The sequence below is a fragment of the Pecten maximus genome, chromosome 7 (genome assembly GCF_902652985.1).
Source record: "Pecten maximus chromosome 7, xPecMax1.1, whole genome shotgun sequence".
Lineage (NCBI taxonomy): Eukaryota > Metazoa > Mollusca > Bivalvia > Pectinida > Pectinidae > Pecten > Pecten maximus.
In genome coordinates this window covers 10,524,258-10,550,292 of record NC_047021.1, presented here as the reverse complement: position 1 = coordinate 10,550,292, position 26,035 = coordinate 10,524,258, and the positions used below count along the sequence as shown (strand labels likewise).

Below are 26,035 nucleotides of genomic sequence, written 5' to 3'. Positions count from 1 at the left end.
TGGCTATGTTGACATGTGTTGTGATGGCTATGTTATCCTGTTATGACTATGTTGACATGTGTTGCGATGGCTATGTTATCCTGTTATGACTATGTTGACATGTGTTGTGATGTGTTGACATATGTTGTGATGGCTATGTTATCCTGTTATGACTATGTTGACATGTGTCGTGATGGCTATGTTATCCTATGACTATGTTGACATGTGTTGTGATGTGTTGTTATGGCTATGTTGACATGTGTTGTGATGGCTATGTTATCCTGTTATGACTATGTTGACATGTGTTGCGATGGCTATGTTATCCTGTTATGACTATGTTGACATGTGTTGTGATGTGTTGACATATGTTGTGATGGCTATGTTATCCTGTTATGACTATGTTGACATGTGTTGTGATGTGTTGTGATGGCTATGTTATCCACTCATGACTATGTTGACATGTGCTGTGATGGCTATGTTATCCTGTTATGACTATGTTGACATGTGTTGTGATGGCTATGTTATCCTGTTATGACTGTGTTGACATGTGTTGTGATGTGTTGTGATGACTATGTTATCCTGTTATGACTGTGTTGACATGTGTTGTGATGGTTATGTTATCCTGTTATGACTGTGTTGACATGTGTTTTGATGTGTTGTGATGGCTATGTTATCATGTTATGACTGTGTTGACATGTGTTGTGATGGCTATGTTATCCTGTTATGACTGTGTTGACATGTGTTGTGATGTGTTGTGATGTGTTGTGATGGCTATGTTATCCTGTTATGACTGTGTTGACATGTGTTGTGATGGCTATGTTATCCTGTTATGACTATGTTGACATGTGTTGTGATGGCTATGTTATCCTGTTATGACTATGTTGACATGTGTTGTGATGTGTTGTGATGACTATGTTATCCTGTTATGACTATGTTGACATGTGTTGTGATGTGTTGTGATGGCTATGTTATCCTGTTATGACTGTGTTGACATGTGTTGTGATGGCTATGTTATCCACTCATGACTATGTTGACATGTGTTGTGATAGCTATGTTATCCACTCATGACTATGTTGACATGTGTTGTGATGGCTATGTTATCCTATGACTGTGTTGATATGTGTTGTGATGTGTTGTGATGGCTATGTTATCCTGTTATGACTGTGTTGACATGTGTTGTGATGACTATGTTATCCATTCATGACTATGTTGACATGTGTTGTGATGGCTATGTTATCCTATGACTGTGTTGACATGTGTTGTGATGGCTATGTTATCCTGTTATGACTGTGTTGACATGTGTTGTGATGGCTATGTTATCCTGTTATGACTGTGTTGACATGTGTTGTGATGGCTATGTTATCCTGTTATGACTATGTTGACATGTGTTGTGATGGCTATGTTATCCTGTTATGACTATGTTGACATGTGTTGTGATGTGTTGTGATGGCTATGTTATCCACTCATGACTATGTTGACATGTGTTGTGATAGCTATGTTATCCTGTTATGACTATGTTGACATGTGTTGTGATAGCTATGTTATCCTGTTATGACTATGTTGACATGTGTTGTGATGGCTATGTTATCCTGTTATGACTATGTTGACATGTGTTGTGATAGCTATGTTATCCTGTTATGACTATGTTGACATGTGTTGTGATGGCTATGTTATCCTGTTATGACTATGTTGACATGTGTTGTGATGACTATGTTATCCTGTTATGACTGTGTTGACATGTGTTGTGATGTGTTGTGATGGCTATGTTATCCACTCATGACTATGTTGACATGTGTTGTGATGGCTATGTTATCCTGTTATGACTATGTTGACATGTGTTGTGATGTGTTGTGATGGCTATGTTATCCACTCATGACTATGTTGACATGTGTTGTGATAGCTATGTTATCCTGTTATGACTATGTTGACATGTGTTGTGATGTGTTGTGATGGCTATGTTATCCTATGACTATGTTGACATGTGTTGTGATGGCTATGTTATCCTGTTATGACTGTGTTGACATGTGTTGTGATGGCTATGTTATCCACTCATGACTATGTTGACATGTGTTGTGATGGCTATGTTATCCTGTTATGACTATGTTGACATGTGTTGTGATGTGTTGTGATGACTATGTTATCCTGTTATGACTATGTTGACATGTGTTGTGATGGCTATGTTATCCTGTTATGACTATGTTGACATGTGTTGTGATGGCTATGTTATCCACTCATGACTATGTTGACATGTGTTGTGATAGCTATGTTATCCACTCATGACTATGTTGACATGTGTTGTGATGGCTATGTTATCCTGTTATGACTGTGTTGACATGTGTTGTGATGTGTTGTGATGACTATGTTATCATATGGCTATGTTGACATATGTTGTGATGGCTATGGTATCCACTCATGACTATGTTGACATGTGTTGTGATGGCTATGTTATCCTATGACTGTGTTGACATGTGTTGTGATGTGTTGTGATGGCTATGTTATCCTGTTATGACTATGTTGACATGTGTTGTGATGGCTATGTTATCCTGTTATGACTGTGTTGTGATGTGTTGTGATGTGATGTGTTGTGATGTGTTGACATGTGTTGTGATGGCTATGTTATCCTGTTATGACTGTGTTGTGATGTGTTGTGATGTGATGTGTTGTGATGTGTTGACATGTGTTGTGATGGCTATGTTATCCTGTTATGACTGTGTTGACATGTGTTGTGATGGCTATGTTATCCTGTTATGACTGTGTTGGGATGTGTTGTGATGTGTTGTGATGGCTATGTATCCACTAACGACTATGTTGACATGTGTTGTGATGACTATGTTATCCTGTTATGACTGTGTTGACATGTGTTGTGATGGCTATGTTATCCTGTTATGACTGTGTTGGGATGTGTTGTGATGTGTTGTGATGGCTATGTATGTATCCACTAACGACTATGTTGACATGTGTCATGATGACTATGTTATCCTGTTATGACTGTGTTGACATGTGTTGTGATGGCTATGTTATCCTATGACTGTGTTGACATGTGTTGTGATGGCTATGTTATCTTGTTATGACTGTGTTGACATGTGTTGTGATGTGTTGTGATGGCTATATGTTATCCTGTTATGACTGTGTTGACATGTGTTGTGATGGCTATGTTATCCTGTTATGACTGTGTTGTGATGTGTTGTGATGTGATGTGTTGTGATGTGTTGACATGTGTTGTGATGACTATGTTATCCTGTTATGACTGTGTTTCGATGTGTTGTGATGGCTATGTTATCCACTAATGACTATGTTGTGTTAACAGACTGATGAGACAAGGCTACCTAGAGCTGGCCCAGGTCTACCTACACAGTGTTGGTATGGTCCTCATCAAGGAGAACAGTACACTGGAGTTTGTGACAGATCCTGGGGAAGATACAGCGGCCAAACAGGCTGCTGCCAAGAGAAAACTGCGATCAAAGGTAGCTAACATCTCACAGGCCTAGGGACACTGGCTATAGCTGTTTAATAAGGACCAAAGAGTGAAAACTTACTGCATGTATTTAGTGGGTATTGCTAATATAAGGGAATTTTATATTCATGATAGAAAGATTGTTTAGATATTTTTCGAAGAAAATCACAAGTTATGAAATAATTAAGATAACTGATAAATACTGTTCGAAATGATTTGATATATATTATGTGTTTATGTCAGACTAAGACTAAAGGCAAACAGCAGGTGAGACTAGCTTTGTGTAGGCTAGTTACTAACATTGTAAGGTATATACACCCTAGCTAGTCCTCCCACAAAACCACTTATATAGAATATAGGCTCCCTTTTGGTTAAGGGTTTTACCAACACTTCCATTGTTTAATGTTGCATTTTTTCTTTCATTAAGAATTCATATATTGGCCATGCACCCACTGTATAAGTAATTTTGCACACCTTTTCATATGACACTATTACAACCCAGTTTAGCACAGAGCATTGGTTATATAGCTGATTTTTTTTCTTTTTATTTGCATCCATCAGGCTTCATATTGATATTAGTTTTGCAATTGGATTTGGACAAAAACATTTTGTCATCATTTGTTGTGTATAACATTTCATAGTTAAGACAATCAATTTGACCTTGAACACATTGTCTGTGGTAGAGATCTGTACTCAGGTGGATGGTAAGTAGCAGCCAGAGGAGTGACCACCCTTTAATGTATAAAATGTCTTTTTTTAAGGATTCAATGCCTCACTTGTTTTGTTTGGGATTTCACCAGATCTTTGTCCAATCAATGATAGTATTATAACTGTAAACCAGCCAATTGTCAATGGTGTTACAGTATTATAACTGTAAACCAGCCAATTGTCAATGGTGTTACAGCTCTGTAAACTATCTAATCACTAACGATGTTACATCTGCAAGATACCCAATCATTAATGATGTCCATATGTAAACTAACCAATCATTGACAGTGTTACATCTGTAATCCATCCAATCATTGACAGTGTTACATCTGTAATTCATCCAATCATTGTTAGTGTTACATCAGTCCCGATCATTGACATAACAACTAAGAACTGTTGAATTATTGACAGTTTTATAGCTGTTAACTGTGCCTTTGTAACTGCATGTAGTGTGTTATTAACTAATGTGACCTTGACCATTGCACGACTTTGTCATACACAATATCATAATTCTATGATTATTGAGCACTTTTGATACTGACATTAATTTCATTATCATAGAGACAGTTTGGTAAGTAGTGAAGGTATAACTATGGTATCATACAAAACTTTGTATCAAACATTGAAATAGATCTAACCCAAAACTCCACAAGTCTGTATATATCCATTCCAGTCGTCAGGAAAACGAGAAAATTCCCCGGTGAGCAATTTCTGTATATATTTGTATATGTCTGTTTCACCATCCATTTCTAAGTTCTAGTGTTGATGTTTTAGGAGGCTCCCTGGTCAGCATTAACTAAGATAAACTATATGGCCAATCCCTGAAACTTTTCACCTTTAATCATGTAACCTTTATCTCTGTAAACTACCGTATATCAGGTATTTTCTGCTTGCATATAATTTTTGCAAAATTTGCGAACTTATCAAAATCACAAGAATCAAAAATTGTAAAATTTGCCAGTGAACATTGTATGCACAAACTACTCTGCTTTTCTTGCATGTACAGTCAACTTTGAGAATAATGAAGTCGGGAACAACGAAACTTTTGGAAGAACAAAGCATTAAATTAAGACCTGATTTGCTTCACTCTGCTCTGTAATGTTCATATATATTTTATTACTGAAAAAATGAATTCTGATATAACAAAATAACTGAGACCATGAAGTGTTTTCCCCGCCAGGTTCCTATATCTACCTGTAATGATAGATGTATCACAACACAGTTTTCATTAGTGAATTGTTGGTGCATTTTAATGGGTCACTACCTCTTTTGATTTGAGCTTCAATATAGAAAGATATATATACATATATTATAATATTACAAAATGTAAAATGATCAGACTCAAAATTAATTGATTTGAGCTGGAATCATGAAGCTTGTGAATCATGACTGCATTTATATTTTGTAAACAGCATATATTATTATCATGACTGCCTGTAGAAATTATTTTAAAATGTAAGTGTTGTATCAATATGAAAATATTGTGTTTTTTAATCTCTTGAAACATTCAAACTGCAGAATTTTCGCAAAAATTGCACCTTGCAAAAAGAACCTGATTAACAGTATAAACAAGGATAATCGTCTTAAATTTTTTGCAGAAGACCAGATTTGTTTCTTGCTTAATTTGACGCTATTTGACAGATGCTATTGGCCAGTAAAGGGTAAAATTATGTAGTAATGACTGTCCTCTGACCAGGGAATATCCTCTATTATGTATTAATCTTCACAACCATGGTGTGTTTGTGTTGTTGAGTCAGGACGTCATGTGGTGTAGAGGGTGTACAGAACGTCATCAAAGACTCATGTATAACATAGTATTGCTGCTATTGAACAGTACCTATAGACCTTGTTCCTATTGGTTCACTGTGTGTTATTACTCAGTTTATAATGTATGCTTATGCTTTAATCATGGCATAACTTGGCTTGCAACCTTTAAATTATTGAATGATTGCATAACAATATGCTGGTTGTTTGTAGTCCTTTTTTATTGAGTTTTTTTCAGAAAGCTGTTTTAGTTTTAACAGAAATGATGAAATTCAATCTTTAATTTCTGTTGAGCCATTCGTTTTCATAAACAAAAGATTTATTTAGTTTAACAAGAAATGCATGCATACAATTTTATATATCAATGTACAAAATTTACTTGTATGTCCAAAGCTTGATCTAGATCTAGACATGCTCTGAGTGGTGTTTTGACTTTGCAGTCTAAGAAAGAACGATCAGGAACCCAGAGTTCACTCAAGTCGCAAGGCAGTAAATCTGATGAGATGGCCGATGTGGACAAGGAGAGACGAGCTGCCTGGACAGCCATTAGGTGTGCTGCAGCCCTGGGTCAGGCCCAGCGCTCTCGTGTCCTCCTCATTGGGGATACATCTGTTACCTCCCAGCCTCTCACTGGCAATGCTGAGACAGATATCCCAGAGTTCATAGCACTTGATCTTGTTAGTGACTATGTCCTTGGGGAGAGGAAGAAGGTGTATAAAAGTAAGTGCTCGTTCTGCTGCAGTATCATGTTACTTAAATTTAATGATATACAGAAACATACGTACTATAAAGTCGGGTTGATAATATGTGAACATGATGTCAAAGAATGCTTTCTTGTTAACATGTTTACTGTATTATTTGACACTTTCCAATATCAGACTTTACAAAGGGTTTAAAAATAATCTTCATCCTATAGTCTGTAATCACTTCACTGTGATACAGACATCTCCAATACCATAGTACATAGTTATGTGTTTGGTTTATGAAAGGAACAACCACAATGCAAAGAGTGAAAAAAGAAAAATATTTTGAGTTTGAAATGATTGAGATGATCCATTACAATACAGTGGATTTGTTACTACTCTGTACTTCCATTAAATACCATACTGCCTGTAAATATCTCTACACCTCAAAGTAGAATTCAGTTCTTTACAATTTTCTCATAATATTCACTGGCAGCCCAAATCGAAGAAGAGTTAGCTCCCCTGATAGAGGCCAATGAAGTGAAACATGTGGACACTTACGATGAGCAGGTGATGAAGGCGCGGGACGGAGCCAAGGAGCTCAGCTGGATACACTTCCTAGGTTAGTGCATGGTGTGCATCACCTGATAGTAGAAGTATTGAACAATACACATAATTTTTCAAATATAATTTTTGTAAGTTCAATGTTATTTTGCTTTCATTTTAAGAAGTATTTGATATACATTTACTTACATGTATGTTCCATTCATGCACAATGTACAAATAAATAATAAGAGTTGAATTTTCTGACTTGTCAAGATTGGTATAATGATATTTGATTGACAGCTTACTAGATCAGAGTTTTAGCTGATGTCCTCTGGATTGTTATCAAAACTGACATTTTCTGATTAACAGGTTATCAGAGTATCCTCCAGAGATTGTGTAATACATCAACGATCTCAGCCTCCAGTCGCAAATCTAGCCAAAAAGACACAGATTCAGAGGAGGAGGAACTTGCAGAGTTTGACCTTGGGTTCATCAGTCATGCCCACTCAGACACAACTGTGAACCATGACATGATCCGGTCAATGTTGTTCTCAGGAACGTGGTCCCGGCGACTTACGAAGATCCATGTTTACCTAGCAAACAACCTCAAGGCATACAGCTCAGAATGTTGTGGCATCTATCCTCCAGAACAGCTAGTACTGGCCCCTACTGATACGGAGTATGACCTTAGTGTGACCTTCAAGTCCTATGCTTCCAATCTCACTGTTGACACTGATGACTCTATCACCATGGCCACTGTGGCTGAGCCTGGAAAAGCACCGCTACCTCCTGGAACTGTTATTGACCCCTACATGCCCTCAGACAAGCCAGTTACCTCCCCTGTAGACATGGAGGTGGCACTGCAGTTCTACCAGCCATCCCTGGAAGAGAATGACCCTCAGAGACCAGAAGCCACAGGGGCTGAATCTCGCATACTTCTAATGCATGCTATCTATAAGAAAATGGGATCTGTTTGTCAGCCTGGTGTACAGTGGGTGTCTCTATCACAGCTCAATGACCTTCATGACAGGTAAGTCTGTCACAGTTTTGTCTGCAATGACAATACCCCATCTGTGAAATAATGAGGCTTTTGTTGTCATTAACATTTCCTCCTTTTCTGCCTTACAACAAGAGACATCTTTGGTACTGAGTTTTACTACTGTTTGTTACCCTGTAGGTTGGCTGTGCTGGCACAAAGAGCTGAGATCTCCCTGGTAGAAAAGAAGAAGAAGGACCCAGTAGCACCCTCGCCGACTCCTACTTCCAAACCCAAGAAGGGACAAAGAATCAAAGCACTTTCCCCGAAGGTTGAACGGGATGAACGACTCGAGGTAGGTACACATGATGCTCACCTGCTGTGTGTAGGCAGAATTACAACACCATAAACATGTATTATTTACTTTTATTTCTCTTGAAGTCTGCTAGAACTTGTTCTTCAAAACCACTCTAATGAAGTACAATGTATTAAAGTATTTTACACATCATACAAGCCACACTGACATGCTCAATTTCACAGTATGATTTCCGTAACTGTAGTGAACATACTGTGTAATTTTAATGACTCCATTGGACCTAACTTAAAAGTTCAGTATGTCCAGCCTGGATTAAGTTACTTTATATAGCTTTATTGCCTCCTTTGACATGTAGCTTTAATACAGTGTGTTCAAACCTTCTTTGACATTTAGCTTTTTGTTATAGAACTCCTTGAACATATAGATTCAGTTCAGTGTGATCCTGAGCTCCGTTGACATATAGGTTTAGGTCAGAATATTCAAAAAATCCTTGAACATATTGATTTAGTTCAGTATGTTCCTGATCTCCTTTGATATGTAGCTTAAGTTTATTGTATTCCAGACCTCCTTGGATGTGTAGCTTTACTTAGTGTGTTCCAACCTCCTTGGACATGTAACTTTAGTGTAGTGTGTTGCTGACCCTCTTGGACATGTATCTTTAGTTTAGTGTGTTCCTGACCCCCTTGGACATGTATCTTTAGTTTAGTGTGTTCCTGATCTCCTTTGATGTTTATCTTTAGTTCAGTATGTTCCGAACCTTCTTGGATATGTAGCTTAAGTTGATTGTGTTCTTGACCTCCTTGGATGTGTAGTTTTAGTTTAGTGTGTTGCTGACCCCTTTGGACATGTATCTTTAGTGTTATGTGTTCCAGACCTCCTTGGACATGTATCTTTAGTGTTATGTGTTCCAGCCTCCTTGGACATGTATCTTTAGTGTAATGTGTTCCTGACCCCCTTGGATGTGTATATTTAGTGTAATGTTTTCTAGCCTCCTGGGACCTGTATCTTTAGTTTAGCCTATTCCAGACCCCCTTTGACATGTATCATTAGTTTATTGTGTTCTGGACCACCTTGGATGTGTAATTTTAGGTTAGTGTGTTCCTGATCTTCTTCCACATGTATCTTTAGTGTAATGTGTTCCAGACTTCTTTGGACCTAAATTTTGTGTCTCGTGTTGGAATCCTTTGATATATATAGCTTTATAACTTAAAATATACATACACCACTAAAAAAAATTATTTTATTTTATTTTATTCATCTTATTTTAAAATGTTTAACACTGCATGCTGATTTTTATAAAGGATTTTCCTCCCATCGAGGTAAGCACAATCATTTGGGCAAGTCACAATTTGTAGCGCTTTCACAGGTTTGCTTCAGGTGCTGGTATGTTTTATTTTGTTTTTGTCTGAGATGAGGCTAGAATTATGTGAAAGAGCATTGTTGAGATCCATTTGTCATAACTACAACAATTCAATATTTTCTCTTTTTAAACTGGCAACTCCGTGTGAATGTAAGGCTACTCCCTCAACCCTTAATATCAATGTTGTTTCTTCTCCAACTCCTTATCAACTTGATCTAAAGACCTATACTAAGGGGATGAATTTCATGATGGTTTAGGTGTTTGTGCAGTAGAAGGAGGAACAAAATGTCTAACTTATATTATGTGTGTCACATCATGTGTAGATGCTTCACATTTTTATCATCACTTAATTTGCATGTGAAAGACAGTGTTTTTTGTGTAGTTTCACAAGGTGGCCAACATGGAACATGTTCTTGAGAAAGACCTATTTATCAAGAAGAAAATGACATTTTAATGATATCAAATTAAGATTGATGTCACACTTCGGAATGTCGTTAGGGTATGGAATATTTTGAAAGTAAAACTTATAGCTAAGTTCCAAGTCATGGTTTGGGAATATAGAAGAATATCCAATATATGCCTTCATTCCTTTATCAGAAATGGAGTTAATTGAACAAGTTTCTAACCAAAATTTCAGTCCATTTATACATTGACTCAAAAGCAGCGAGTTTTCAAAATGTGTCAGAGATCATAAAAATCAGTAATCAGTCTTAAACTGTATTATGTTTAAAACAACCTCCATGACGAAAATCAGTATCCTAAAGTATTGACTGTACAATGGACCTACTAGTGCAAAGTCCGATGCGTGATAAATGGACAATCAGACAGACAAATGCCTTAACCTGTAGGCCCGGTTTAGTGTTAGGACATTGTATTTGTATGTATCGAAATAGGACCAGGTGATGTGTGTATTTTGTAGAGGTTGGAAGATTTTTTTTTTAAAGATAGTTACAATTCTACTTTATGCTACTGGTAATATAGTTGCAACAAGTTATTGAAACATTGTGTAGTTATATGGTAGACTTTTGTTCTTCAAGAATTTCATAGATCCTGAGGAACTTTTTGAGAATGAGGTAAGTGTGGTGCCAGACAGGTAGTGTGACATATATGTAGGACAGTACTAGTGTCCAAACTGGAAAAGGTATAATTGGTCAAATGTTGCTTGGTGATGGAATACAGAAGTTAACCCTAGGCAGAATGTCCATGTAAATGTGTGAATATTATGTAGCTCTAATGTTGAATCATAACTTTGGAGATGGTGTTGGTCATTGTTGGACAGGGTATGAAAGCTTAATATGTAACTTGAGGGAACGAAATGGAACAATATCGTGTTTTCAATGTTTAAATATCATCCGAAGGGTAATGCTTTCTTGTTCTGTCATTGTTTGGGTAAAGAAACAGCACATTTAACACTAAAATGAATTCTACAACCTTGGTGAACACAAGGTTATAACCTCTTATCAGAATCATTCTCAGCTGTGCCAGAAGTTAAAAAAAACATGTCATATCCTCCGATTTCCAGTTTAGTGTTACTACAGCACCAATTTTGACAAAATCTTTGTTTTTCAATGAGTCATTGTTGGTAACTCAAGTTTGATGGTATTCTCGCTCATCATGGTAAGTGGGTGAACATAATGAGTCTACCAAGCGCTACTGACAATGAACATGTGATATGAAGACAGAGCATGTGCATATTTTAAAATAAGTTGTGACTGATAGAAACAGTGTTCTTGGTAGCAAAACCATGTTGATATTTGAACTGTTCTTGATAAGAGGTATGTTGTGTTTTAGAACCTGCTGAAACAGTGTTTGGATGACATTAAGACCCTGCTGGGTTTGCCCCATGCCAGCTCCACTGGGGAGTTGTCAGAGAAAGCAGACAAGGAGAAATCAGAGAAGGCAGAGAAAGAGAAAACAGACAAATCTGAGAATGGATCAGTTGTTTCCACAGAGGTAGATATAAACTGGAGTTGGTTATTCCCATACCTTATATTAACATCATGTTTTGGACTTTCTAGCAAGCACCATTTGCATAATTAGTTTTTCCAAAACAGTACCTTGTGGTTTAATATGAGAAGCATATCAAATGGAGATGAACATCTTGCATTCTTTTTAAGATCACAAGGTACATAAAGTAAAAAATGTAATCATTTCAGAATGTAAATGTATGTGTCATTAGAATCATTGCTGTTAAATTGTTGTTTAGTGAAATAATGTGTGATCGAAAGTATGCAATTCCATGTGAAGTAGATTATAAATGACACAGAAGGCAATTCTGAACTGAGATTTCCCTTGTTTTTGGCCAGTGTCAAATATATCATAAAGTCCAACTTTACTGATATTTATACTTTACATTAATAAACAAAAGACTAACTTTTGCCAAAATAGTCAAATCAATATAGATATCAGGTAAACACAACTACGTGTACATGTATGTCATGACTGTAAAGCCTACTAAGTGTCAACGAGATCAGTTAAAAGATGTCGGAGATCTTCTGACAAACAAAAGTTTACATCGGCTGGATGGCCATTGCCATACCATTATACTATGCCAAGTTTTGATGAGTATTAAACAGTGCTTTTTGTTAAAATTTAAGCTCTATTGTAATATGATTTAGTACCTACCCCAGCCTAATCAATTACGAAATGTTAACTTTCAGCTGCCATTTGAAGTGACAAAGAAGAACATCGCTGCACTAGAGAGTCTATTTGACCCCAGCTTTGGCTACACGGCCCAGGGCACCGACATTGTCCAATGGCTTCTCAAGATCATCAAGTCCTAACAGACTGACCTTGTGTGTTGAAGTCTTATACATGCCCACAGGACATTGTTACAGTGAATACTCAAGGACATTCACTACATTTCACAGCGATCAGATGCTGTAATCTGTAAAATGTAACTGGCTATGAATGTGGTATCAAACTGTATTGAAAACTGTGATAGGAAGTATTTAAATTTTGAAGACATTAAATTGTTATTGATATCCGTCCAATGTTCTACCTACTTATATGATTTTGCACCTTTCCACTGCATGCATTATATGATCTGTATAAACTATGTATAATTATATTTTACAGTTAGAAGTGAATAATTATGATGCTGAAATCTGTGATAGGATTTTTTTCTGTTTTAACTGTGATGATTATTTTTTTATTCATTTATTTTCATATATTTGCATCTGTCTAATGATTTGCAATTTTTTTTTTTTTTTTTTTTGTATGTGTGTTTACATGTACATTTGTTACTATGGTAATATATTGATGTATGAACTTAGATAATTGATTGTATACCATCCCTTGGGAACTGTAGGTACTGTGGAACTTTCACTAATCCTGTGAAGGATTACTCTATACCGTATGTGATATAAGCTACATAATCTGGTGTGAATTAACTATTTTTTGTTCAGCTGGATGGACATCTTGATTGTGGCATTAATGAACTGTCAATGCTCAGTTGGAATGTAATGCTGGCTTTATATATTGATAGGATTTTAAAAATCAATCCATTGAAACATTGCATTATGGTGTTAACAGGTTTCTGTACAACTGTTGATGTATGTAAGAATTAAATTTATTATAGTTAGATAAAAGTTTTATAGTACTGAAAATATCAACATTGAAAAACATTTTTTGTTTATCAGTAATAATTTATTTTCAATAAACAATATATTGGAACTTGTTCCATAGACTTGACATCAACTCTTGGTTGTATATGTAAACTAACAGCAGTATTATATAATAATGGTATATAGCAATCACAGCAGTGCAGGGTCTCTTTGTTTTCAAAGACACAAATCCACAAACATCCAACAAAACAAAACACAGATGACATGAAAAATGTTTGAATTCTGCTACCCTACAAATCACATGGATAAATCCTACAATACAAAACATATAAGAACCTTATTTGAAATATTATGTTTACTAAAACAGACAGTTTTCATTAATATGAAACTAGACTTAATGATATTCCTTTCTTCACATCAGGATGTTGTATATATAGGCATTGTTTGTTTGCTGGGTTTATCACCCTGTAAATAGCCAGGATAATTTCGAGGCAGGGTCTCCTTGTAGTAGTTGGTGACTACCTCATTTAACAACATACAGAGGCTGTTGCATACCATCCAGAGCAATTGGGGTAAAATGTCTTACCCAAGGACACAACCACAACAGCACAGACAGGGCTGCCACGAGGAAATACAAACCGACACAGGTAGGGAGTGTCGAACCACGCACCTTGGATCTTTACCTCAAGTTACATTGCTGGCGCTCTAATTGACTGAGCTATTGCAGCCCCTGATGTAAATATATGGGCTCACTTCCCAGGAAAGAATGGAATGAAAAATAAATCTCAGGAGCACAAATACCTTAACAAATACCTTAACAGTTCATATACAATGATCCAGTTAGATGTGTTACTCTTTGTATGAAGATTTCAAAGGGGCATACCTCCAAGGGAATCATTGAAAAACAAACCTAGGTAGTGATTATGTGTTCAAAGTATCACAAAACTAAATGTTTATAATCATTAAAATGTTTGAATGAAGGTTCCGTCTGACTTGCATAATGACACTTAATTTTATTATGACATCACATTGAAGACAAATTATGACATCTCGGAATTGACATTTAACAAACTCCTACTTTTATTAATCTCTTAGAATAGCAGAGCCTTACTAAAGTGAAAACATGTTTGTCAAATCTCACAGGAAATGAAACTTTTCCAAGATCCCAAGTTTTTGTATGCATTATATAATACAAATTACATTTGATTTGTATCAACAACAGAACGTTTGTAGAGTATAAACCAATTTTGTTGTATGCATTATTGTTATATTATTACTGCCTTGGTCAACCACTAAAGTTTGTACCCATCAAATAACTTGAAAGCTCCAAACCACAAAAGAAACTACACACAAACATATCCTATTATACAGTATACCAAACACATTTACTGCCAGTTGTTATCACAAATATGCAGATAAATAATAATTATATACTTCAAACAATGTAACACAGCATTCTTCACTCACGTATGTCTACTAATACATGAATCAGACTCGTGTATGTCTACTAATACATGAATCAGACTCACGTATGTCTACTAATACATGAATCAGACTCGTGTATGTCTACTAATACATGAATCAGACTCGTGTATGTCTACTAATACATGAATCAGACTCGTGTATGTCTACTAATACATGAATCAGACTCGTGTATGTCTACTAATACATGAATCAGACTCACGTATGTCTACTAATACATGAATCAGACTCGTGTATGTCTACTAATACATGAATCAGACTCGTGTATGTCTACTAATACATGAATCAGACTCGTGTATGTCTACTAATACATGAATCAGACTCGTGTATGTCTACTAATACATGAATCAGACTCGTGTATGTCTACTAATACATGAATCAGACTCGTGTATGTCTACTAATACATGAATCAGTTCTAAGAAGGTATGACAAATTAAGTTTGTAGCTGCCAAAGCAATGATTACATTTGTACAAATGTATTAGTTTCGGTACAGAACACAATAAGGTTTTTCTCTGCATCAAGATCTCACAAAATTAGGTATCAGTTTGTTTTAACAGATGGCCACTTCAGCCCATTTCTCGCAGTTTTCATGAAAAAAAAAACTAATTTAAAAGTTAAAGAAAACAATGAAGCAAAGAAAGGCAATTCAACATTGAAGTGTAATACAGCAAAATAGGAAGTAGCCATACCAGTATGCTATCCCATACATATCCAGATAGTTATTAGTCATTATATACTCATCGCAGTGATTGGTTTGACTAGAAACACTTTGATGACAGTTCCCATTAATCCAGTTCCTAAAGTTTGATGGAAGTTGTATCATTTTCTTATCATTTTACTACTGTACCAACACCCGAGTACAACAGGATTGCTAGAATTCAAAAGTGGGTATAGCCTATACAGAAAACTTAAATCTATAGGAGACAATTGAATGAGAAGCAATATAAACTACAGAGCTGTCCCATTGGGTACTGTAGAAATGTGGACATATAAACAATTATCATAATACCCAGCATCATGTTGATTTACTCAATAGAAATTGACACAATGCTTGTCAAGTTACTAATGAGAACCTTCTGTAAAATAAATATGTAGTATGAACACCTTTAGTGATATTGTTCCACTCATAAAAATGTACCAGGTATTATACTGGAGTATCTTGCTTTAAATAAATGACTCCTAATGTGGGTATATTATAAGAATTCCTAAGAATGTGGCTTTGTTTCTGCATGCTCCATGGATCCAGGTGTGCCAAGTGAAAATGAATGCAACCCCAGGAGTAATGAGAATGTTGTATTGGATACCATAGGGGTGTGATTCATTCACATGTGTCCTAAATGAGGGTGAGACCAGTCAACACTACAAATAAGTAGCCCTTTTGCCTGTTATGATTCATTCTGTTCATATATCCCATTTTCTGATGCAAAGTAGTCATCAGTATCCAAGCAAGCAGCAAATGACCCAACTGTCCTCCCTTGAAAAAAGGCATGATTGTACAGACTCAGTTTTGCCTGATCTTGATGCAGGGAGAAATAACAAATATAATAAATAACAATATGAATAGAAGAACTATTATTATTTGAAAAAAAAAGAGCAAGTGCCATCTGACCAGCCTCCAACTCGGGTAGTTATGTCAACACTTTTTGTCCTTTGCTCCAAATAGAACAGTGACTGTCCTGCAAATAGCTAATCTCAGTACAACAGTAGACCGAGTAAAAATGTTAGTGGAAAAACAAAAATAGCACTTTCATTAAACTTTAACGAAATGTGATCATCTTTTGCAGGAAGGTATGGTAGAAACAAGGAAACAGTCTGTTGGATTTTCTTTTGTCTTAATGTCTAGTTCCTGTTGTACATAGGAATGGCGATCCAGACAGTCCTTTTCACCTCTTTAAGTGTGTCCAGCCTCGATCCTCATTGCATATGCCTGGAGATTATGCCAAAGTTGTTTTTAGCAACCATCCTAATCCTGAGGTTATCTAGTGACAACACGCAGAGGATCTTTAGCAACACATGGAGAGTTTTATTTTGTGGCAACATTCATCTTCTGTTGCCTTGAGACAACATTTGTCTTCTGATTACTTAGTGACATCATCTTGTCTGTTGGGTCCTAGAGACATCACTAGTCCTCTGATTATCTAGACAACATTCTTCCTGTGGTACATAGTGACATTGTGAAGAGAAACCCATTGTCCTATGGTTAGGTTCCTTAGCAACAGCACTTGTCCTCCCTTTGTCTGTTGGTTAGGTTCCTTGCAACAGCACACCTCTGAAATGTTCTGTGGTTAGGTTTCCTAGCAACAGTACTCATCCTCCTATTGTCATGTGGTTAGGTTCCCCAGCAACAACTCTTGACCTCCGATTGTTGTGTGCTTAGCGACAACATTCATCCTCCAGCATCCCAGCAGCATGGTTGTGGTGTCCAGTAGGAATGTCTCCCCAAAGCATCACCTTCTCCCCTGTACAAGTAAAACATTAATGATACAATATGGCAAACTTGTGCCACTAAACTAAAATTCTACGAGTTCAGTAACCAGTAAGCCAACCATTTATTACTCAAACTTCAATCCTGCAACTAAGAGGTAAAAATTGTCAACACAGTACATGTATTTGCACTTAGTCAGGTGAAATGCATGAAGTTGCATTTATAATACAATAATTAATTGTCCAGAGTTTGTACGCAGAATGCGGCTTTCTGATTGGTGAGATTTGTTTTTCATACCTTTATGAAAAAAATCTGAAAATGGCACAAAATATATGACGTCACAATATGGCCATTGACATTGCATATTGATTTGTGAAAAAGAATCCCTTATAAGATCAGCTCAATTGTACATAAAACATGTTTTAATTTTGAAAATCAATTAAAAAAAATAATTATAAGCATTGATGTCAATTATTTTTTAGTTTCATTGGGGTATGAAAAAAATATGTTTGCAAACTTTTGTAAGAATCGCTACGCGGACTCATACAGTTTGCAAACAATTTTTTTGTTCATACCCCAATGAAACTAAAAAAAAATGGCATCAATTCTCAATTGTATATATAATCACCCTTGCTTGCTATGAAATCATAGAAAACTAGTATTAACATAGGCAGCTGATGTTGTTAAGCACCATGAAGACTTAATGTATGTGTTTATGCTTAAGTCTGCATGTTGTTCTAATATGTTTTGATGTATATATAAGAAAATTTTATTAATAATTCTTTTCTGGATTTTTTCTTTAATTATGTATGCTTTTATATACTGTAGGTAGCTGATCTGATTCCGAGCTGCAAAGATTTTCATACAAAATAATCTTGTTTCTCTTCATCAAGCCATGAAGAGTCTACTAGTCCATGAATATATCCCCACATCTCATCATTTGTAGACCTTAGTAGCAAATTCTTATAGAGTCTTTTATTACATTTTTACCAGTTAGATATATATAAGAAATTATCAACTTGATAAAAACTTATATCATCACTGCTTATATCATAATAGTGAATGATGATATGACTTTTGTTGTAGACAAAAATCAAAATGGTGCATTCTAATAATCGTATTGAACACTGATGATTTCCATTCTGATCTGTATGAATCGAAGGTAGAATAAGAGATTAGTTGCAGAATTTCTGCAATATACATACCCATTTAATAACAGTTATGCAAGCAGATATACCAGGTATGAGCTAAAAACACTGAAATCGTGTTGAACAGCCCATTCAAAATGGAGCTAACTTTTTGTGAAGTGTAATGTCATATGGATAGGACGTCAAAGATTATGCTACTGTTTCTCATGCTTTTTCAGCACGTTTTTATTTTTATTTTATTTTAAAAAAATGAAATATTAAGAAAATTGAACAGTTTCCTGTTGAATATAACATACCTGGTATATTTCACTCATATGACATAATTAATTGTCACCCGTGCCTCACACTCCTGAGAAATATCAATATTCTGTCATACTTGTGAGATATATATCTTATATCATCAATGGGAAACCATTCAATATCCTCTTATTGCCCATTAGTCATAACATCATATGATATATCAGCAACTGATCGATTGAATCGAATTGATACAGCAGGCCAAATTAATCCATGGATATCAAATAAATTATCCTATCAAAGCTTAAGCCATTGAAATGTTCATAAAAATTGAGGGGAATAATGAAAATGGGCCTGTCTAGGTGAATTTAATTATAACATGGGTAGGCCAGGGCAACTTGATTATAATATTACACGGGTAGAGGAATTGGTAAAGTATAAGATTACACTGATTGTATATTACACCATTTGACCAAATATAACAAAATTGGTGGTCTAAGGACTGCAATCCATATGGACCTTTATATCAAAACCTTTACTGTGGCCTGACAAGCAAACATTCCACCAAACACAAAAAATGCTTGCACGTAGATCTACATGACTATGATCCCTAATATTCCTGTTTGTTCAATTGTAGTAGTTCACAATAGGAATAGTCTGGACCAAGATTTGTACAAATTTAGGTACTTCTTTTAGTAACCATGGCAACCAAATGACAACCATTGATTTGGAAAATAGAACAATTAATGTATTTGCAATCCCTCAATACACTTACAATTTTCAGCTTAATTGAACAATAACAAAATTTTGACCAATCAGATGCATCCATTATGTTTCCAAAGAAATGGTCCTGGAACACCTGATGTGTTAAATTACAGGTGTTGATATCTTACACAATTCAACTAAGTTTGATTGAATTTGATCAAAGGACTGATGAGCTATGGGCTATTATTACATACAATATATAAACGTGTTTATAACATGACCTGGTTACCATGGCAACCAATATTTCTGTAGAAAAAAAATTTGCATGCACATCTATGCAGGGATTCTATCTTTCCTCTATTCCACCCTAATGGCAAGACAGTAAGCTAGTTAGATGTTAGTTGAGGTACTGACCTTGTGCATTGAGTCTATCCAGGGGTATGATTGCATGTCTGTAGAACATCCACATATGGCCATTGTTACAGGACTTTATACATTTGAGACAGGGCATTCGGACATGGTACCCAACAACATTACCACTGGAAAATAAGTAACATTATTACCAGTTAATCAGACAAACGCAACATAACCACTGAAGCATATGGTTGATGGTATATTTGATCATCAGTCAACCCTCCTGACAAAAAATCTCAAAGAGCCACTATTCTTTCAAATAAAATCAAAATAAGGAAGGCTATCAAAAAAAAGCACAACCACGTCATTATATAAATATATATGTAGGAAATATCCCGACTACACAAAATTCCTTTTTAATTTTATGGCAAATCAGGAATGACTAACATCTGCTTGGACGTTATAATTAGGGAAGACAAACCAATTCATAACCAGCAAAAACTTCATAGAAAATATTGCCAATACATTGTAATAACTTATCATTACAGAGAAGTTCAAGTAAAAGGGATCAGATACATTACCACACTGTACACGCCATGTGTTCTATCAGACAGTCACAGTTGTCTGTATAAAACTTCTCATCTGTCACATCCACAGCCCTGAAACAGCAACAATGCAAGACACTGAATACACCTTCAATTTGTTAATGTTCGGAGTGGACTAATTTTGCAGACGAGTTTCACAATAAAAACTAAGACATGTGAGAAGGGAAGGTACAAACACACATAGACTGTAACAAATTTTCAGGTTCCTGTGTTGTGTTATATACAATCTTTGCCAGCCAGTACTTATAGCTTCCATTTACAGCTGTCGAAGCAGAAAAGCATTTGACACTTCTGATTGTCAAAAGACTGTTACATTTAAGTATCCTTATTATATGTGTAACCCTGGTAAAATACTAGCCGCAATATACCGCTCGGCTAGAGAGATCTTCTCTTTAGCTCGATCGGTTGAGCGTAAGACTAGTAAGCCAGAGGTCCCGGGTTCGATCCCTAGCGGAGGCAGTGATTTAAATTTAATTCATCATGCGCTCTGTTACATTGGCGCCAATGTAGGGACTCGGGAATGATACTCATAGCTGCTTGCGAAAGCATCGCTGTTACTCCTGGAAACTCGAGGACGAGTTCTTTCCTGGAGGGGGAGTATGTAACCCTGGTAAAATACTAGCCGCAATATACCGCTCGGCTAGAGAGATCTTCTCTTTAGCTCGATCGGTTGAGCGTAAGACTAGTAAGCCAGAGGTCCCGGGTTCCACGTTGGGCGCAATTTGTAACCCTTCTAGCTCGGCGATACAACTCGACACGAGTTTATGGTTTCAATGTGTTTATTATCTATATATATATGAACCTGCAATAAAAGATACGAAACTATCACTTAATATATATGTACAGGTGTAGTTTCGGTTTCTATTTATAGCATGGTATATTTAAAAATGCATTTAGACGGAGCTACTGTTATACAGTTATATAATTAGTATACAGGTACTTACCAGCGACCGGAGAGGAAGGCAATACTGTGACAATATAGAATATATCTATGCAGGAGCTCCGTCCTGCTTCGTAGCTAAGTGCTAAGTCATAAGTGAATGGGACATACAGGGTAGACAGGGTGGTGATGTGTGCAGGTGGAATCACGTGCAACTCGCTCACGACACGATATACCCGTGGTGACACGGGTACATCCAAAACAGCACAAACAAGTGTGACTTAGTGCAATGAGTACACCCTGTTACATATGTAACAGAGCGCATGATTAATTAAATTTAAATCATTGCCTCCGCTAGTGATCGAACCCGGGACCTCTGGCTTACTAGTCTTACGCTCAACCGATCGATACTAATTAAAGAGAAGATTGCTATAGCTGGGTGGTTAGTATTTACCAGGATTATATACTCCCCCTCCAGGAAAGAACTTGTTCTCAAGTTTTCTAGGGGTAACAGCTATGCTTTCGCAAGCAGCAATGAGTATCATTCCGGAGTCCCTACGGTGGCGCCAATGTAACAGAGCACATGATTAATTAAATTGAAATCACTGTCTCTGCTAGGGATCGAACCCAGGACCTCTGGCTTACTAGTCTTAAGCTCAACCGATTGAGCTAAATATCGCATATTATATTGCGGGTAGTATTTACCAGGGTAACATATAATGTAGCGGGACTGGATCGGGTCGATCATCGGTGACCTGTTACGAAATTGGTGCCCAACTAAAATACCCACCATGGTGGTATAAGGGTCTCGTGTGTCTTCGAGGGCGAAGACTTGGGGAAAAAAGGAGGGTGTGTAGCGGGACTGAACTGGGTCGATCATCGGTGACCAGGTAGCTTAATTAGTAGAGCATCCCGCTAGTGTTCGGAGGTCCCGCGTTCGAACCCCGGTCTGGCCGTTACATTTTCTCCTCTCCTGTTACATAATATTGTTCAGCTGTAGCGACGGTCTGACCACAGGGGCATGTCTAGTTTTATATTACAAAAAATTAGTCAGAAATACCTATATATATTGTCAATATATATAGGTATTTCTGACTATTTTTTGTAATATAAAACTAGACATGCCCCTGTGGTCTGACGGTGTCGTCTGCTCAGTCACCTTCTTCTGTTCTGTTTTATTTTATTCAGTCAGCTGGGCGTTCGCGTATTGTTAGTGCTGTAGTTGTGATATTTACTTACCCTTCTTCTTGAATATCAGTTGAGAACAGTTCAGTTTGAGAATCTGCCAAAAGCACTGCTTTCATCGCTCGTCTACAAATAGTGGAATCACAGTACGCACAGTCAAGGATAAACACCTGTTTACGCCTGAAGGATGGGACAACATTGTCAACTTTCTGTGCGTTATCACTCATAATGGGATTATTTGACCAGAGGTAAATTTTCGTGTCTTACATAAACTTCTCTCCAGCGGACTGATATTAATGTCTCTTTGATTCGTCTCTTTTTTGACGAGTACACGCGTCTTTTGTGATAGCTCGGGTTACCGGCGTCCTTACACGTACATGTGGCGTATGTTTACATCTGAAAACTAGGTTCTCATTGGCTCTGCGTCTTCTGTCAAATTTGTTAACTAGATGTTGATTGGCTGATACCTATGTTGTTTCTAAGCAAGTGGGCTCTCGTGTTATCCCGTATTGCATCACGAGATTTCCAAGTTACCCACAATGCTGTACTTGACCTTTTTCGGGTAGCTCGAGAAGTGATGATCGGTGAGGATATGTTTTATGTGCACAACTGACAGCTAAGGATCTACCCGAATATCGACATGGCAACCGAAAGGAAAGCCAAAAAGGAGAAAGAACTGGCACTGGAATTCGACAATCATTCAAGAGGTAAGTAAAACAATCGAATATTTATGTGAGCATCGCCGATGTGAAATACACATGCGATGGTTATGTCATTTGTTATTTGGTCGTCTGAGACAGTGCTCACGTCACTTTCCTTTCCCGGCGACTTCAGGCTTGTTACTCGTCGGCTACTTAGGTTAGTTCCGATTCGGAAAGGGACATTGAAGACATTGTCAACACCGGCAGCATATTATCACCCCAGAGCTTCCGTTTTTGTTCAGTGAACCGTGGCTTTATTGATATAATTGACATATATGACCCCGCGTGACCCCAAGGTGCCACTCGTGCTTCTAATTCGTCTGCTATATTCTATGATTAACAAAGTACACACTCGTAATCGGTCGGGACAATGGCCGATACACATTCTTGTGTTGTTGTAAGAGAGGGTTTCAATAAATGTCACTCATTCGGTTTTCTATGTTCTGTATATCTGAGTCACAATGTCTAGATCTAGGACAAAATGTAGATGATATGCTGATAATTTGTCCCTATCAGTAGTTAAATACATTTTATAACATGCTGTTTTACTGCTTTTTATATTGCGCCATAGCAAACTAGCATTATATGCTTACATAAATTTGTGATGTTTTCATGACTCATAATTTGTCTGTGCAAAATTTGTCCACAGAAATTTGTCTCAGAATTAACTTTTAATATTGTGTCTTTTCATCCGTACATTAATATTGTGTTTTGAAAAGACGTAAGAGGAATCAGGAAGTGAAGCTATAGCCTTTTTTGGGGGTTTCCTATATACACTTAGACAGGAAACACTATTTATAATCCATTGTGACACTTTAAAGCTCTTCTTTGATCTCTGAATTTTTAAATGTTATCAACATTTAACATATATATAAATATAACATTAGATAATTTTTACCAACTTTTTTTGTATTATAAAGGTATAGTAAACTCAAATAGAAAAATTATCTACAGTTTTAATCAGATAACCAGCACAGGACAATGGTTGAAGTAAAGTGCTATTTCAAATTAGAATTTCAAATATAAATGTAATATGTTGTACCGTTCTCATGATCTTACAGAAGAAGACTATATACGTATAAATGTTGAGGTGTAGTATGGGGAAAGCTAACAATAAGCAGAAAATTGTCTAAAGCTTTGACCGAGCATTGTCATGCCACAGTCAGTTACAAATTTGTCTGTCCTCTGATGGTGCATCAGTCTGATTTTGAGCTACTACGTCCATACAGAGTTTTCCTTTTGTAGTATATAGATAGCAAATACATCCTCTGAAGTGTGACCATTGCTCCAATTAATTCTATCCCTGTGTATAGTTTTCCTGTGAAAACTTCCTGATGTTTTGTATAGTGTGTATAACTATTAATTCTTAGAAATGTAATATGATTTAAAAGAATTTTCTGTGTACATTAATATATTGGAAACCTGGTCACTGATGAGTCAACAGTTAATGATATTTTAGGTAGTCTAGCTGAACCGTTTGAAATTGACTAATTTGATTATCTTAGCACTCAGTAGTAGAATATTTTGTTTGGACAAGTAGGAAATTGGAATAGAGTCGGGTATTAATTGGAATTTGTACTGAAGAGTATATTCACTGGTGTTAACATATTGTTTTCTACATGCACACTTATATGACAGTGATATATTCCTTAGACTTTTGACCTTTGAACTTGTACATGTCCATTTACGAGGTATGTATTAATTTGCTGTTGTAATTGTTGTGCAACGTAAATTCTTTCCCAATGTAATATACAATACATGTAGATATTTATTCTTGCCATATGTTTTTTATAAATTGGATACTTGATTTTGCCTGCTTCGAAGTGATACTTAGATACTTTTTCTGCGTAAACATATTACCCAAAAAAAATTATTGGCATTGTTTTGACATAACATCACATTCTTATTACTGATTGCATAACTAACTGTGATCTACAATACTGTATACATGTCAGAGCATTATGATGATCATATCATAATGACTTAGTAGTAAAGTACGTATATATACCTGAGTGGAGAAACAATGTGGAGTATCCCAAGTTGTGGATAGAGACATGTGCTAGGTAATTTGTACTAGCTGTGAGAGGGGAATTAATGTATGTTCTGTATTTCATTGACAAGAGAATGTGGGCTAATCTTCTTGTACAGATAACTGACATGTTTTCTGATAACTGAGAGAATGAATACTGGCCACAATGTAAAAAAGAAGGACCCATGCCAATGCACTTCATTATCAAGTGAATTAATTTTCTATAGTATATCATGTATTATCAATCCATCTATCACACAGTAAAACCTGACTATTTGACATACAGACTAACAGCAGTGATAAATCCCATATGACTAATCAAATAGTGTTGAAACTACCTGGTATTGCATGGGTTCTAACTTCTAAATATGAAGTCCAGCATTGATAATTTTATTAAGAGAATTTATCTTGGCAAATTTAATTATTCAGGTATTGCATTACTTGATCAACAAATATCAGGTATTGCATTTCCTTCTCAACAAATATCTTTACTATAATTGAAATTGAGGGGTTTTAATGAATAGATTTATAGACATGTTTCCTATGACAATGGGAATCAATTAACAAGATCAATGTCCACAGCTACTCGGGCCACCTGAAGCTGTTCTCTGGTATTGGAGTCCTCCATGTGTACCCAACTGCTATAAACTGTTTCAGGAAGACTGCTTGTCCTCATACATCACATCCCTTCCTTTGTCTCCAACAGTTAACTTAGACGTTAATGTTGAATGTTCACCCAGTCATATCCTGGCCTCATCTATCCTTCCTCTTCTCTACCCTTCCATGTACATGTGTCCACTCACCAAAACTTGCCACTCATATAACACTGGTCTGTGTCATTCACTTCGTGTTGCTGCATTTGAATTTCAGCTATGAGTGTGAGATATCCTGAATAGAATAGATTAATGACCTTAGTCAGTTAGGCTTATAC

At 36.3% G+C, this 26,035-nt stretch overlaps 3 protein-coding genes across 3 annotated transcripts in view; 2 read left to right on the top strand and 1 right to left on the bottom strand.

The window, feature by feature from the left end:
* Positions 1–13,479, top strand: part of LOC117331569 (cilia- and flagella-associated protein 54-like) — an 85,121-nt gene extending 71,642 nt beyond the window's left edge. The window contains 9 exon segments of the mRNA XM_033890361.1: positions 3,287–3,443; positions 3,677–3,700; positions 6,346–6,625; positions 7,085–7,210; positions 7,504–8,164; positions 8,312–8,465; positions 9,728–9,745; positions 11,578–11,739; positions 12,447–13,479. Of these exon segments, the coding sequence (XP_033746252.1) occupies positions 3,287–3,443; positions 3,677–3,700; positions 6,346–6,625; positions 7,085–7,210; positions 7,504–8,164; positions 8,312–8,465; positions 9,728–9,745; positions 11,578–11,739; positions 12,447–12,569 (1,705 nt within the window). The 3' untranslated portion in view covers positions 12,570–13,479.
* LOC117331573 (protein FAM72A-like) lies at positions 13,003–22,775 on the bottom strand. Its single transcript, XM_033890370.1, has 4 exons — positions 22,429–22,775; positions 20,286–20,363; positions 19,765–19,889; positions 13,003–17,294 (listed from the first exon to the last, which is right to left on the bottom strand). Exons 1-4 carry the CDS (start codon positions 22,599–22,601, stop codon positions 17,209–17,211), a joined length of 462 nt encoding a protein of 153 aa, XP_033746261.1. The 5' UTR covers positions 22,602–22,775; the 3' UTR covers positions 13,003–17,208.
* A 146-nt stretch (positions 22,776–22,921) lies between these two features.
* The window catches only part of LOC117331571 (SLIT-ROBO Rho GTPase-activating protein 1-like), a 105,965-nt gene continuing 102,851 nt past the window's right edge, over positions 22,922–26,035 (top strand). Inside the window, exon 1 of the mRNA XM_033890365.1 lies at positions 22,922–23,081. Coding sequence (XP_033746256.1) covers positions 23,015–23,081 — 67 coding nt within the window. The 5' untranslated portion in view covers positions 22,922–23,014. The remainder of the gene's footprint in view (positions 23,082–26,035) is intronic.

Bases quoted from the DNA above. Each gene is read 5' to 3' on its own strand.
- LOC117331573 (XM_033890370.1), bottom strand. From the start codon at position 22,601: ATGAGTGATAACGCACAGAAAGTTGACAATGTTGTCCCATCCTTCAGG. The intron at 19,890-20,285 runs GTAATGTATCTG...CTTATTTTCCAG, and splicing joins CACATGGCGTGTACAGTGTG to TGGTAATGTTGTTGGGTACC. The intron at 17,295-19,764 runs GTCAGTACCTCA...TTACTTGTACAG, and splicing joins GGATAGACTCAATGCACAAG to GGGAGAAGGTGATGCTTTGG.